Source organism: Staurois parvus, unplaced genomic scaffold (genome assembly GCF_062004578.1).
Source record: "Staurois parvus isolate SC_StPar_1 unplaced genomic scaffold, SC_StPar_1.0 ptg000244l, whole genome shotgun sequence".
Lineage (NCBI taxonomy): Eukaryota > Metazoa > Chordata > Amphibia > Anura > Ranidae > Staurois > Staurois parvus.
Genome location: NW_028318040.1, coordinates 2,266,924 through 2,280,662, shown reverse-complemented (window position 1 = coordinate 2,280,662; position 13,739 = coordinate 2,266,924). Strand labels below are relative to the sequence as shown.

The following is a 13,739-nucleotide window of genomic DNA, read 5'->3' as shown; positions in this document are numbered from 1 at the left end:
ATTTTCAGGACAATTATCATTTTTAACAAATTTATTTGTCCTATCCAAGATCTGGGTCCAGCTGCTAATCTCCTCAGTTCCTCCCTAATCTCATTTATTAGTGGTATATAATTTATTTTATATACAGTAAGTTCTTTGGGGAGGAAGTCAATTTTATTCCTAAGTATTTTAGTTCTTTTTCCCTCCATAGGAACAGGAATTCTCTATACAAGGTTTTCTTTACAGTTATCAAAACACTGAGAATTAAAATCTCTGATTTTACCGGGTTAATTTTTAAATTTGACAGCTCTCCATAGTATTTTTTTATTTTCATCAAATTAGCTACTGTCAACCTAGGAATGACCACATAGAATAGCATATCATCAGCATACGCTACCACCTTATGTTATATTTCCCCTATCTGTATCCCCCTCAAAGCTATACTATTCCTTATTATTGCTAAGAGAGGTTCCAGAGACAAAACAAACAGCAATGTCGAGAGTGGACACCCTTGTCTTGTCCCATTATACATCTTGAAAAACCCTGATGAGCCATTGACCTTTACTGCTGCTAAGGGTCGGCTATATAACTTTACTATCCATTCTCTTATTTTGGGACCAATTCCCAAAATGTTCAACATGTCTAACAAAGTCCCAGTCTAAAGCTTTCTCTGCATCTACTGATAGTATCAAGATGGGGGATTTTTCCTTCCTAGTTTTTTGTATGAGGAATATTGATCTCAGCCCGTTATCTCTTACCTCCCTCCCAGGGACAAACCCCACCTGATCTAGGTGAATCCAGTCTGGCATTAGGTCTTTCAACCTATTTGCCAGGACCTTTGCGTATAATTTGGTATCTGTATTTAACTGTGAGATGGGCCTACAGTATCTCACAGAAGTGAGTACACCCCTCACATTTTTGTAAATATTTTATTATATCTTTTCATGTGACAACACTGAAGAAATGACACTTTGCTACAATGTAAAGTAGTGAGTGTACAGCTTGTATAACAGTGTAAATTTGCTGTCCCCTCAAAATTGCACTCCTCCACCTTCCGTTTGAGGATGCCCCACAGATGCTCAATAGGGTTTAGGTCTGGAGACATGCTTGGCCAGTCCATCAACCTTACCATCAGCTTCTTTAGCAAGGCAGTGGTCGTCTTTGAGGTGTGTTTGGGGTCATTAGCATGTTGGAATACTGACCTGTGGCCGAAGGGAGGGGATCATGCTCTGCTTCAGTATGCCACAGTACACATTGGCATTCATGGTTCCCTCAATGAACTGTAGCTCCCCAGTGCCATCAGCACTCATGCAGTCCCAAACCATGACACTCCCACCACCATGCTTGACTGTAGGCAAGACACACTTGTCTTTGTATTACTCACCTGGGTGCCACCACACACACTTAACACCATCTGAACCAAATAAGTTTATCTTGGTCTCATCAGGCCACAGGACATGGTTCCAGTAAAACGGTTTTGTCTTTAGCAAACTGTTTGTGGGCTTTCTTGTGCATCGTCTTTAGAAGAGTCTTCCTTCTGGGATGACAACCATGCAGACCACTGAGAGGCTGACCCCCACCCATTCAACCTCTGCAGCAATGCTGGCAGCACTCATACTTCTATTTCCCAAAGACAACCTCTGGATATGATGCTGAGCATGTGCACTCAACTTCTTTGGTTGACTATGACTCTGAGTGGAACCTGTCCTGTTAAACCGCTGTATGGTCTTGGCCACCGTGCTGCAGCTCAGTTACAGGGTCTTGGCAATCTTCTTATAGCCTAGGCCAGGGGTGGGCAAACTGCGGCTCTCCAGCTGTTGTGGAACTACATTTCCCATGAGGCATTGCAAAGATTACAAAACTGACAGTTACAGCTATGACTTGCAGAGGCACAGTTTGCCCACCCTTGGCCTAGGCCATCTTTATGTAGAGCAACAATTCTTTTTTTCAGATCCCCAGAGAGTTCTTTGCCATGAGGTGCTATGTTGAACATCCAGTGACCAGTATGAGAAAGTGAGAGCGATAACACCAAATTGAACACACGACACCAGGAAGTGAAAATGGCTAATATGGCCCAATTTGGACATTTTCACTTAGGGGTGTACTCACTTTTGTTGCCAGCGGTTTAGACAAGCTGTACACTCACTACTTTACATTGCAAAATTTTGTAAATTGCATTTACAAAAATGTGAGGGGTGTACTCACGTCTGTGAGATACTGTATAACTAGCACATTGAGTTCCATCTTTTCCCTCTTTCTGAATGATTGTAATATAAGCTTGCAATGACTCCTCCCTCATTTCCATCCCGTGTCCTAATGTATTCATGTATGAAGTCAACTTAAGAACTAATTATTCTTTACATTTTTTATATCTCACAGTATACCCATCTGGCCCCAGGCTCTTCCCCGTCACTGTACTCTTTAAAGCCGCCTGAATTTCCTCCTGCATTATCGGTTTTTCTAGACAGATTAATCGTTCCTTTTCCATTCTCAGTAATCACCTCTTTCAAGTACATCTGTCTCCTTCTAATTCTTACTTCTTCCCCCTCTTTTGACTGCTTCGGTTTAACATTATATAATTTACTATAATATTTTTTAAATACATTGGCGATATTGGTGTTTGAGTAGACCAGTTCCCGATCATCACCTTTGATCTTTTCAATATAATGCCTTGATTTCTTGTTTCTCAATGCTCTCAGATATTTACCAGGTTTATCCCCCCACTGATATCTCTCTCTTGCCATCATATTAAATTTTCTCGTTTCTTCCTCCAATAAATTACATAATTCTGATCTCTTATTTATTATATTCTTCTGTATCTCTTTTTTTATTCTCTTTTTATGTAACTGTTCTAGTTCGTATAATTCCCTTAGGAGCGTATTAATTTTCTTTTGCCATTCCTTTTTTTCCCTTACTCCAATCGCTATCAAAATTCCCCTGATGTATGCCTTATGTGCTTCCCATACCGTGGCCGTCGAGACTCCTTCAGTCTCATTTCTTTCAAAATATTGTTCAATCTCTTTTTTTATTCTTAATTCCGTCTCTTGATCCTGAAGGAGTGTCTCATTTAGTTTCCACATATTTCCCTCGACCTGCGCTCTTCCCCATGATGGTTTCTTTGTGACAGGAGCATGGTCCGATATAGTTGTAACTTCTATATTTGTTTTAACCACTGACTCCATAAATCTACCAATATATAGTCTAATCTAGAGTACATCCAGACATTCAATAGTTGACCGTGATATAACACTTTTCACATAGATTTCAAACAGCTGCCTTCTTCTCTCTGCCCATGCGACGTTGTATCAATATGAGGATCCATGCAAAAATTAAAATCTCCTGCCACAATTAATTTGCCCGTTTTGAAATCCATCAACCTTCTCAGTATGTTTTTTAAATGGGTCATTGGGTTTCTATTCGGGAAATACATATTTACCAATGTACACTCTATTTCTTGTAGTCTCACCTTCAGAAACAAGAATCGCCCCTCAGGATCAACCACTTTATCTTCCAGTTTAAATCTTATATGTTTTGCTATACCTATTGTCACACCCTTAGCATGTTTAGTTGGTGAACCTGCATAATACCAGGTTGGGTGATACTTAGAATAAAGCTTTACATTTGTTTCCATTTGTAAATGGGTTTCCTGTAAGAATGCTACTGCAATAGTTCGTTGTTATAATTCTCAAACAATCTTATGCCTTTTCCCTGGGCTATTCAGCCCGTTCATATTATAGGTCATAAAACTAACCTCCTCCATTTAATTTTGTGTGTATATATATATATATTTTATTTTTTCCTACGAGAGTATCGTCATCCCTCCGAAGGAACACAGAGCTAATTCCTACACAGTTACCCTTCCCCCCTCCCCCCACCTTATATCCTACCTCCACCCCCCCCCCCCATAACCCCTAGGCTCATAACTTGCCTTTGAATCATTTGTGGCCCTAGATCCACCGTGAATTCTGGACTGTGGTGAAGCTCTAACCACATCCGCCCACCCTGACCACGCCCCAGATCCCTGGCCCGTGTGTCTAGGTGCAAATATGACCTCCTGTTTCCTGTCTCTCTTCTAAAATTCTCAAACTAAAAAAGGAAAGAGAAGGGGGGAAGGAGAGGAGACAGAGAAAGAAAAACACATCGTGGTAGGTCCTCTCACAACCCACCAACATCTCCCTCTCTCTCCTTCTCCCCTCCACCCATCTCAATCCTAATGTTCTCTCCTTCTAGCAACTAACTGCCAATTCTGATTTTCTATTCCCATGTTCTTCTCCACCCCTACTTCCCACCCCGGAATATCTATTTTCTGTATTTCTAGTCTCTCACAAACATCTGTTAAATCTTCTGGGAACTAGTTCTTTGTTCTAGTAGTGGTTTCAACAGTCTCCTTCTGGCCAGTGTTTCTGATAATATATCTACGAAAATCTGCAAACTTGTATCTTCATATTTTATTACTGGTCTCCCGCTTATCTTCTTCCACAAGTCCACTCTATCTTTATAATAGTGAAATCGTACAATCACATCTCTGGGCTTTCCGCTCACAGTTCCCTGGGGTCTTCCTATTCTATGTACTCTATTTTCAGGTGCTCTGTAACTGGTCTATCCAAAATTGTATTAAACATTTTCCTTGTTATTTCCACCAGATCTTCTTCTTGTGGAGTCTCAGGTAAACCATGTATTGTCAGATTGCTCCTTCTATCTCTGTTCTCTTGAGCTTCTAATTTATATAGCAGTCTCCTTTGCTCCTATCGCATCTCCTCCAACTGTTTTTCCAGGTTGGTTATTACCGGAGCATGTTTATCTAATTTTTCCTCAGTGACAACACTTGCCCCAGGTCTTTAAGTATTACTGAGAGCTCTTGTTTTATAGACAGCTCCAATCTCAATTTTGGTTAGCGTTTGTGCACCCTTTGGGTTTGGCCCTCTGCACATTCCCAGCTTTACCCTTCATGGTAATAATGTACTTTCTCTATCTTTTTTAATTTCAAAATAGGAAGGTTACTTCTGCGCAACATATTAAGGTTATAGCATGCCTAGGCTAGTGTCACAAAGGTAGTCCTATATAACCATCCATCAATTTCTTCCCAGAGAATCTCTGTAGTCCCTTTTTTGTTCTTTTTTTTTTCCTTCTTTCTCTTTCTTCTCCCCTATCTCTGCATTCACTCCTTCTAAGCCCCCCAAAAGATCCTAAGACAAATTTAAACCATATAACTTTGTGACTCACCATCCACAGTAGTCCGTCATATGTCCTTCCTACTCCCCTGAAGCACTCGAGGGGATCCAAAGATGGGATGATCTGTGGCAGTCACTGTTTGGGGGATCACCTTCCGTGGGTCTCTAGATCCTGCTTATTTCTGGGATGGGTAAGCAAGCTCTCCTTCACTTGTGACATCCAGACCTCTCGGTTACTCTCCACAACCGCCACACGGCCTCCCGGCATCCCATGCTCCGTTTCTCAGTGAGGTCCACCTCCTCACATACCGGCACCCAACACTCTGTCCTCCGTCCACACCGCCACCTCAAGCTGACGGCTTGCACCTCTGCCAGGTCGGACACTCCAGGGTGGGACGGTAAGGCAGTCTAAGGCACCCCAGGAGCTCACATCTCCCCGGGCATACCGGTCACTGGCGGGTCACAGGGGCTTGAATGTTACAGTGCTTTCACCATGAGCACCCTGTCGGCGCCATGTTTAGGCTCCCCCCCGCCTTCCTTTCTTCCCCATTCTGATGCTTATTTGAACTTCAGCAAGTCATCTTCACCACGTCTAAATGCATTGAGTTGCTACAATGCAATTGGCTTAGCAATTTGTGTTACCAAGCAATTGAACAGGTGTACCTAATAAAGTGGTCGGTGAGTGTATTTGCAAAGCAAGAGTGGAAGAGGCCTTCTTTCCCTTTAGCTTCCACATTGAGATAAATTATCTGCATGTCATCTACCTGTCTGTCTCTTTTGTGTTCAGTTGTCAAAATGTAAAAGAAACAAACTTAAAAAAGATTTACATGAGTAGACAAACTGTCGCTGCTATGTGCTGGAAGACATCAAATATACTTTGTCATGGAACAGAAACAGACCAAAAAATGATTGTCATTCCCAAACTCCAGGTCTTCCATGCTGAATTTGAGCCATATCATATGTTGAGATTAACATTTTACACCTAAAGGCATGTCTTTAGTTTTCCTTTATCTTCACATAACGCAGCAAAACAATAGTAGAATATGTAAAGCACTAAATGAAAATAAAACATATATAGAAATTGCAGCAGTAAAAAAAAACAAACAACTTGAATTGTATTAGTTCAGTAGCTGCATTTATAATAAGGATGAAAACAGGTTATACAAAAAGTGGTTTTAATGTGTATTACAGATCAGTACAACAGAGAAACAGCATTCCTAGAACATGTCATTTTATATTACCAATCCAAACTAATCAGATTTAAATGCTCAATCTCTAAGGCGATATGTACACTGGAACTGCTGTAGATGTTAACTCTACTGGCAGCAGAAAATCACTAAACGCACCAAAAACACGTGTAAATGCAGTAGCATGTTTAGCAGCATTTAGTGCTTGGCCAGAGTACTTGCCATTGAAATGAATAAATGCCCAAGAGCTAAATGCAGCTACTACTTAAGCATGTTTACACATATTTTTGCCACGTCTGGAGTTCTTTTTGGCCAAAACATCACGCTCCTTAACGCAACCTGTGCACAGGAGAGGGACGTTTAACTGCCCATACTCTCTGCTGCTGCTAACACAGATAAAAGCATATGTGTGCATAGACACATAGGCTTTTATTGAGTTAAGTTCAGGGGCTTTAGCAAAAAAAAAAAAAAACACGCCTAAAGCTCCTAAACTCATGTTTAGGAGCAGAAGTGTACAGGAGGCCTGATGCTGATTTTTCCATTGCAGTTTTGAATCTGGTTGCTTTGGGAAACAGCATTGGCAGTTCAGATTTCAGACACTTTACTAAAAAAAGTTCACAGATTTTTTTTCATACATTTTAAAAAAATATACCCTGCAAATAAACCTTAAGAAACAATAACCTTTCTAATTATATATTCAGTAGGAAGAATATATAATTGCAGTCGGCTATTACACTGTCTCTTGGTATATTTGAGCACTTCTATAACGCTACTCAAAACTTTGCATACAGCAGCTCTACGGTCAGTAGTGTATGTGATCACTTCTTTAGTTTCTTCTGTGCAGCTTTCTTTTTCACCATCTGAAGTCGCTTCATGGCAGTTAACTGTAAATCTTGAGAAGTAGGACCCTTGGCTCCAGACTGCTGTGTGCTGGGATCTACAGCTGCCTTGCTACTAGAGCTCCCACTGCTTCCTGCAGAGCTTCCCCCTCCATTATTGCCCATCTGATTGCTCAAATTGTTTCCAGATGAACCAATGCTTGGACTAGGCAGGCCTGTTTTGCTGACATTGTCACTACTCATAGAACGGCTGAGGCTGGTCTTTCCCAGAACGAGTGGTGGTAGAGGCTTTAGTGGTAAAGAGCTTGTGTTGCTGTTGCCTGATCCTGGCTTAGATGCAGAGCCTGACTTTATAGGTGCTGGGCCAGTTGAACCCAATGTTTTCTGACCTGAAGATAACGTGGGAGGTTTACCACTAGTAGTCTGTACTGAGCTTCCAAGCTTTGAGGTTACTGGCACTGCACTGGCAGTCTTGGCTCCGAATGCTGCCCAGCCAGTAAGACCACTTGCAGCAGAAGATGACGACCCAGAGTTGGAGGAATTTCCAGAGGTTGTAGAGGAGACCTACATGAAGAGACAACAGATGTGTCAGAGAAACTGACCATATATCATATGTAAATCCTTATACATTACTGCACTAATATAACAATTACAAATTATAGGTTAAAGTACAGAAAAATACCTACTAATCTGCCAGAAATCTAGTAACCACCTAACGTCCTGTAGTGGGCTAACCACCTGCTGCACTGAAAATGCAAGCAGTCCCATTTCAGTTTTCCCCTGCTGAACTACTGAACCACCCCAACCCCTATATTATGGAGGCAAGAAGAGCAGGATATGGTATGTCGTTCATCAAAAGGAGAGCTGGGCAGAGCTGAGAAAGCTACCTGAGATTTCAGTGCAGCAGAGGAAGCATTGCCAGCTCACTACAGGAAGGTAGGCACTCACTGGACATTTGTCAGGACCAACAGGTATTTTTCTTTACTTGCATCATTTTTAAAGAGACAAAACATAAAGAAATGTATATGCATTGCAGACATATACAAAATATGATTTATATTTTGCCCAGACATTCATTTTAACACTGGCAGCCTGGCATTACTTGTTGGGCTCCCCACTGTCCACCTCATTTTCACCAATCAGATGTAATAATCATTTCCAAAACAGGTATCCAACAATAATTTAGATAAAAGAAGGGAACGCTCTCTCTGGGAAATAGAATAATATTGACAATGAAAATACAAAAATGTTTACTCAGCGCACATAATCTAGCTTTGTCTGCTGTTATCTCTCTCTAAACAAAACAGTGCTTGCCAGATGGTTCATTGATCCTTTGACAAATTGTGTCTGCTTGAAACAGCATTAATAACGAACGGAAAACATGAAATTGAAGGGGGACAGTGACCATCCACAGTTCACACTCTTGGCACACTGTGGAAAACTCTGTGTATACAGGTTGGCTACTCACTGATATTATATTTCCTTTATTACTCAAAAAGCCTGCAAGTTCGTATCACTGAAGTGTGTATAGTTAAGAAAATAACACACACCCCAAGCTTTGCACCTGTAAACGTCCCCCATTACTAATGGAGTTTAGGGAATTGTGTGGTATACTACATATACTCTCCACATTGCATGATGCTTCCAAAACTGCATGCATTAAAGACAATCATCTAAGCCAGGGGTCTCCAGACTTTTCAGTATGTGGGCCAGATTGTGCATTCTACAAATATTCTTGGGCTGAATAGAAATCCGTTTTATAAATGCCCAATGTTCAAAATAATGGACGGGCAGACCTACATTTCCCCCTGAAATCTGCCATAAATGTGTCTAACACACAAGTCAAGCTTTCACTTTAAACTGAAATATATTATTTGCTGTAAATAAAATAACTTTAAAAAAATGTTTTACTGTGCCTCTTGTCTAATTTACATCTGTTAAGAAAACATGCAGGAGAGGAGTGCAGATGTCAAGTAATGCAATACCTTAACTTCAGATCTCTTAAAAGCTAGGAAGGAAGTTGAAGAATCTGGCTTAGGCTTCAGTTCAGGCTTGATGGTGGATGTGTCCTTTACAACTGGTATTGCTGCCGATGCTATAGAAGAGGCAGGCTTCTGTGTTGGCTTCTGATTTTTTAGTGCCTGTAGGTGGAAAGAAAAGGAATTAGTATATAAAATAAATTTAGCCAAAGATCTCTAAACTGTGTGTGTTTTTAAACATCTACTAACCTAATTTTCTTACATGGAAAAATAAACTATTAGCAAGCAAATATTTGTTTAGCTAGGCAATTATGCTAAATAAAATTATGTTATATTTTCTTATCTAGAAAGCATCTATAGAGTTGGAATTAAATCCATGTCTATAAACTGAAGATATTAGAGCTGAAAAATGAAAAGTAGAAGGAGAAGTGAACTTTAAAGCGATATTAAAACCTTGTCTTTGTCCATGTCCTTAAAAATGATCCTTTCTTCCAGTGGGTTCTCAGGTCACTGTCCATGCCTCCCTGTTTGTGGGTGTGTCCTTTAGCTAGCCAGATGCTAAGGAGACACTTGTGTCATCCTTTCCCTTCCTAAATGCATTCTTACTTTGAACCTGCAGTCATGACCTGCAGGGTTTGTTTATCATCTCGACATGAACATCTTTAATATGCTGTATCTGCACAGTAAGTCTTCATAGAATTCCTTTGGCATCATCTTCCAAGGCTGGAGGTGCTAAAGGAGTATTCCCACAAAAGTCTGTGGGGAGCTACTGTAAGCCATAGTGTAAAGATATTCAGGTAGGGAAGTAAACAAACAATAGGTGCTCCAGCCACTAGGTTGATGCAACTGGAAAGAGTGGGTTTAAGTCAGGAAATGCAGTAGAAAGGAAAAGTTCATAGTGCCTTAAAGTGCATGCATCCTTTCAGGTCCATGAATCATATAACTTCTAACATGATTTCTTAGTATCCACTACTACCCATAGTGATCCATTAAGCAATGCATAAGCCCGTACACTTTGCTGCATTTCATGTACAAAAATCAGTTACTGGTATAGCAGAAACTGTGATCTTTATAAAGGAAAACACCTGAAGAGCAGGGATCCTCACCATTCTTTTCATCTGCCTAGTACAGCGGGCACAGTACCAAACCAGGCGAGGGTCATTCACATCCTTATCTGTGACTTGAGGTTTGTGGCAATCCTGATGATAGAGGTTGTGGCACTCTTGGCATTCCACAAGCTGGTTACCAGAAAACACAGTCATTTGTCTGGAATTAAAAATAAACATCTGAAGTTCCAAAAAGCCTTTGATATCAGAATATTATTAAATTGTATCTAAAACAAAAACACAAATCAATTACATTGTTGCACGTGTTTCTATAATGTCAGACAGTTTAATCAATCTATCTATCTATCTATCTATCTATCTATCTATCTATCTATCTATCTATCAAATCATACCAGCAAAATGTATTCACAGATACTTTATGTCCTTGTTTGACAAGGCTTAATCAGTTCAGCAGCACTGTTCCAGTGTGCTCACAATTTGAATTACAGCCATACCAAAGCACAGTGTGCTGGTGAACTGTCGTAGTCTTCGTAGTACAAATGTGACACTCAGCTGCTATTGGAGGGTGCACACTTCCACACGATGTTCATAGAACTAGTCTACAGGGTATGCACAAAACAGCGAGAGAAAACACATATAAAGTAAGAGGAAAACTATTTTTTTAACAAAAAATAATACAATGCTGTTTCAGCAACAATACTATACAAAACCAAGTATTCTTTAGTAAAAGTTTAGTTTTACTTTAAAGGATAAGCTCACCTATGGGAACATGTTACATGTTTCACCCTAAAAACTTCTCCCCGTACTATCTCCCTTTCCTCTGACAGATAGTACGGGGAGAAGCTTCCCCATACTATCTGTCAGAGGAAGGGGAGATAGTACATAGATTTAAAAACAGCATGGCCGTGCAGGGCTCCAGCCTTAGCGGCTGTCGGCTTTTAGCTTTCAATTAACTACCACGGCGCTGTGGAGCAACTTGGTAGTTCGCTGAAGCTTCCTGTCAGAATATCTGCTTGCTCGTACATCCCGTACGGCAAGCAGATATTCTGACAGGTATGCTGGAGACCTGCATGACATCAGTAATCTACTGATCGCTGGTGCAATGCTTTCCAGGCTCCTGTAGATAAAAATAATAAATGCACATTTTTTTACCTGCAAAAAAAATATGCATTTATTATTTTTGTCAAAAAAGTGAACTTATCCTTTAAAATGGGCAGAATCTAAGAATTAGCCTTGTATGCAAAATATTAAATACTGAAGTATGCAACACAGGAATTAATAAGGAAAAGGGGATTGAAGAAAGGTGAGCTTTCTGTTCTTGACATACTAAATTGTTAGATGTTTTAGGGCTCATGCACACAGGATGTTTTGCCAACTCTCCTTGCTTTCCTCCTGGCAGCAGGATTTTGGCAGAAAAAACTTGTCGCTTAATGCTTGTAAAAGTGTGTAACTCGTTTAGGTGCATTTACAGGCGTCAAGCACTTGGGCGTTAATTTATTTAACAGGCCAAAATAAAAATGTATTCTTGCCATTGAAATTAATTAACGCTCAAGCACTACATGCATCTAGTGTTAATGTGTGTTTAGAAGCGTCAAGCGCTTTTTTTCTGCCAAAACTCTGCCGCTCCTGAAAGCGCTGGCAGTGGGAGTTTTTCTCGCCTCTTAACTCCTCTAAAAACCTATGTGTGCATTGACACATAGGGGTTGATTTGCTAAAGGTAAATATACTGTGCATTTAAAGTGCAGTTGCTCCAGAGCTTAGTAAATGAGGAAAAGCTTCACTTTGCAAAAAATACCCAATCACATGCAAGGAAAATAGAAAAAACAGCATTTTTACTTGCACATGATTGGATGATAGAAATCAGCAGAGCTTCCCTTCAGATCTAGAGCAACTGCACTTGCAGTGCACAGATTATTTGCCTTTAGTAAATCAACCCCACAGGCTAACATGCAGGGACGTTTAAAGGCAGGAAAAAAAGAGCGCCAGACGCTCCTAGCAGCAGCTGACAAAACGTCCAGTGTGCATGAAGCCTTAAGCAGATTGCTTGTTTTGACATACATTATAGCAGAGCTGTTTGCAATAAGATCAACAGTCCTAATATATGCTCATAAAAATGTAATACAATGGCATTTTTAATTACTGGTGTATAGAACAAGTAAAAGGCAATGACCACCTACCGACAGACCACACAGGCAAGACCCATCTCCATGGCAAAGTCATCAGCATTAGTTTCATCAAAACTAGACAGATCAGGAATAGGCAGGTCCTTGCTGGGCTGTGCTGGGTTTGGGGAGGAGCGAGCTTCTAGCTTCTCCAAACGAGGTTTCTTTGGTAAATCGACAGCATCACCAATATCCAACTTCATCTACCCCCACAAACACATACAAAAAAACAAGGATGAGAATGGTGTTAACTCAGATTCACATATTTTTCTGCTTGGATTTATCTGGGGAAAAAAAATGTGTAAATCCTGGGTGAAAATATGTGACAGAATTGAATAGTTCCCATGTGTAAGCAGTCAGTTAATTGCATATAGCAGAACATTTCTTATTATTAGCCACCTTTTGGGAAACCTAAGCAAATGCTTTAAGTGTGAGCCCAGAAACAGGATATTGGATTTGCCTATGGAATATATCCCTCAAAAATATAATAGGAAGTACTCAATTGGTGTGAACTGTGTCAAACATTCCATATTTTGCTGCTTCAGACTTCACAAACATAAAAGACATTTAAATTAGTGTTAGCTATTCATCACTATGGTGATGACAATAACCTATGATTAAAAAAGTATAAATAGAAATCACAAACATATTATACATTTTCGTGAGCACTACTGACATAACAGCATGAAAAATGCAGCACCCTGTAGGGTTTTCAAGCAGGTTTGTTTGTCCTCAACTGAACTAAGCCTACCCCCTGCTATACAAGGGTCCATTGTGGAAGTCTTTCTCATACCCTGACCTTTTGATTGCTCATAGGACATATGGACATAGATATACATCCATTAATTAACACTCAGTGTAAAGTGTGTGCCCAGATTCCAGGGGCTCTGTAAACTATCAGAAAACTACCCAAAGATTAACAAACATGCTTACAGTCATCATTTCTATTAACCTCCCTAGCAGTCGGATTATGTCCATGTTTCTGTGCTCAAAGTGGTACCTTTTTTTGCATGGAAATATGTTTTTTTTTTATTGTAGGCCTGTAATTTTTAGGAATAACTCGCTGAAATCTGTCCGAACAAGAGTCTAGTAAACATCCCGGGTAGGATAAAACTTGAAACACGAAATCATAAATTATAATTTAATAAATATTCATAAAAAATAATAATATAATAATAATAAATTTAATTCAATAATATAATCAAACCAAAAACACTGAAATTTGAAATATAGCGCCAAGTTCGCACATCACTGAGCAAAGTCGCAAAATCGATTTGGGTGTGTGACGACGAATTTCCCCACGAATCATTATCATTCAATTCTGCAAGTGGTTCTGATTTACTATCGCTGTTCTC

The 13,739-nt window shown here is 40.0% G+C and overlaps 1 protein-coding gene across 2 annotated transcripts in view; it reads right to left on the bottom strand.

Moving 5' to 3' along the window:
* Window positions 1-6,308: 6,308 nt before the first annotated feature.
* Window positions 6,309-13,739, bottom strand: part of INTS12 (integrator complex subunit 12) — a 35,342-nt gene continuing 27,911 nt past the window's right edge. Inside the window, exons 4-7 of one of the 2 annotated variants that reach the window (XM_089680514.1) lie at window positions 12,400-12,587; window positions 10,241-10,421; window positions 9,162-9,317; window positions 6,309-7,740 (exon numbers count right to left, since the gene is read on the bottom strand). In XM_089680514.1, coding sequence (XP_089536640.1) covers window positions 7,156-7,740; window positions 9,162-9,317; window positions 10,241-10,421; window positions 12,400-12,587 — 1,110 coding nt within the window. In that variant the 3' untranslated portion in view covers window positions 6,309-7,155. The remainder of the gene's footprint in view (window positions 7,741-9,161; window positions 9,318-10,240; window positions 10,422-12,399; window positions 12,588-13,739) is intronic. The other variant, XM_089680515.1, reaches the window with a different exon arrangement.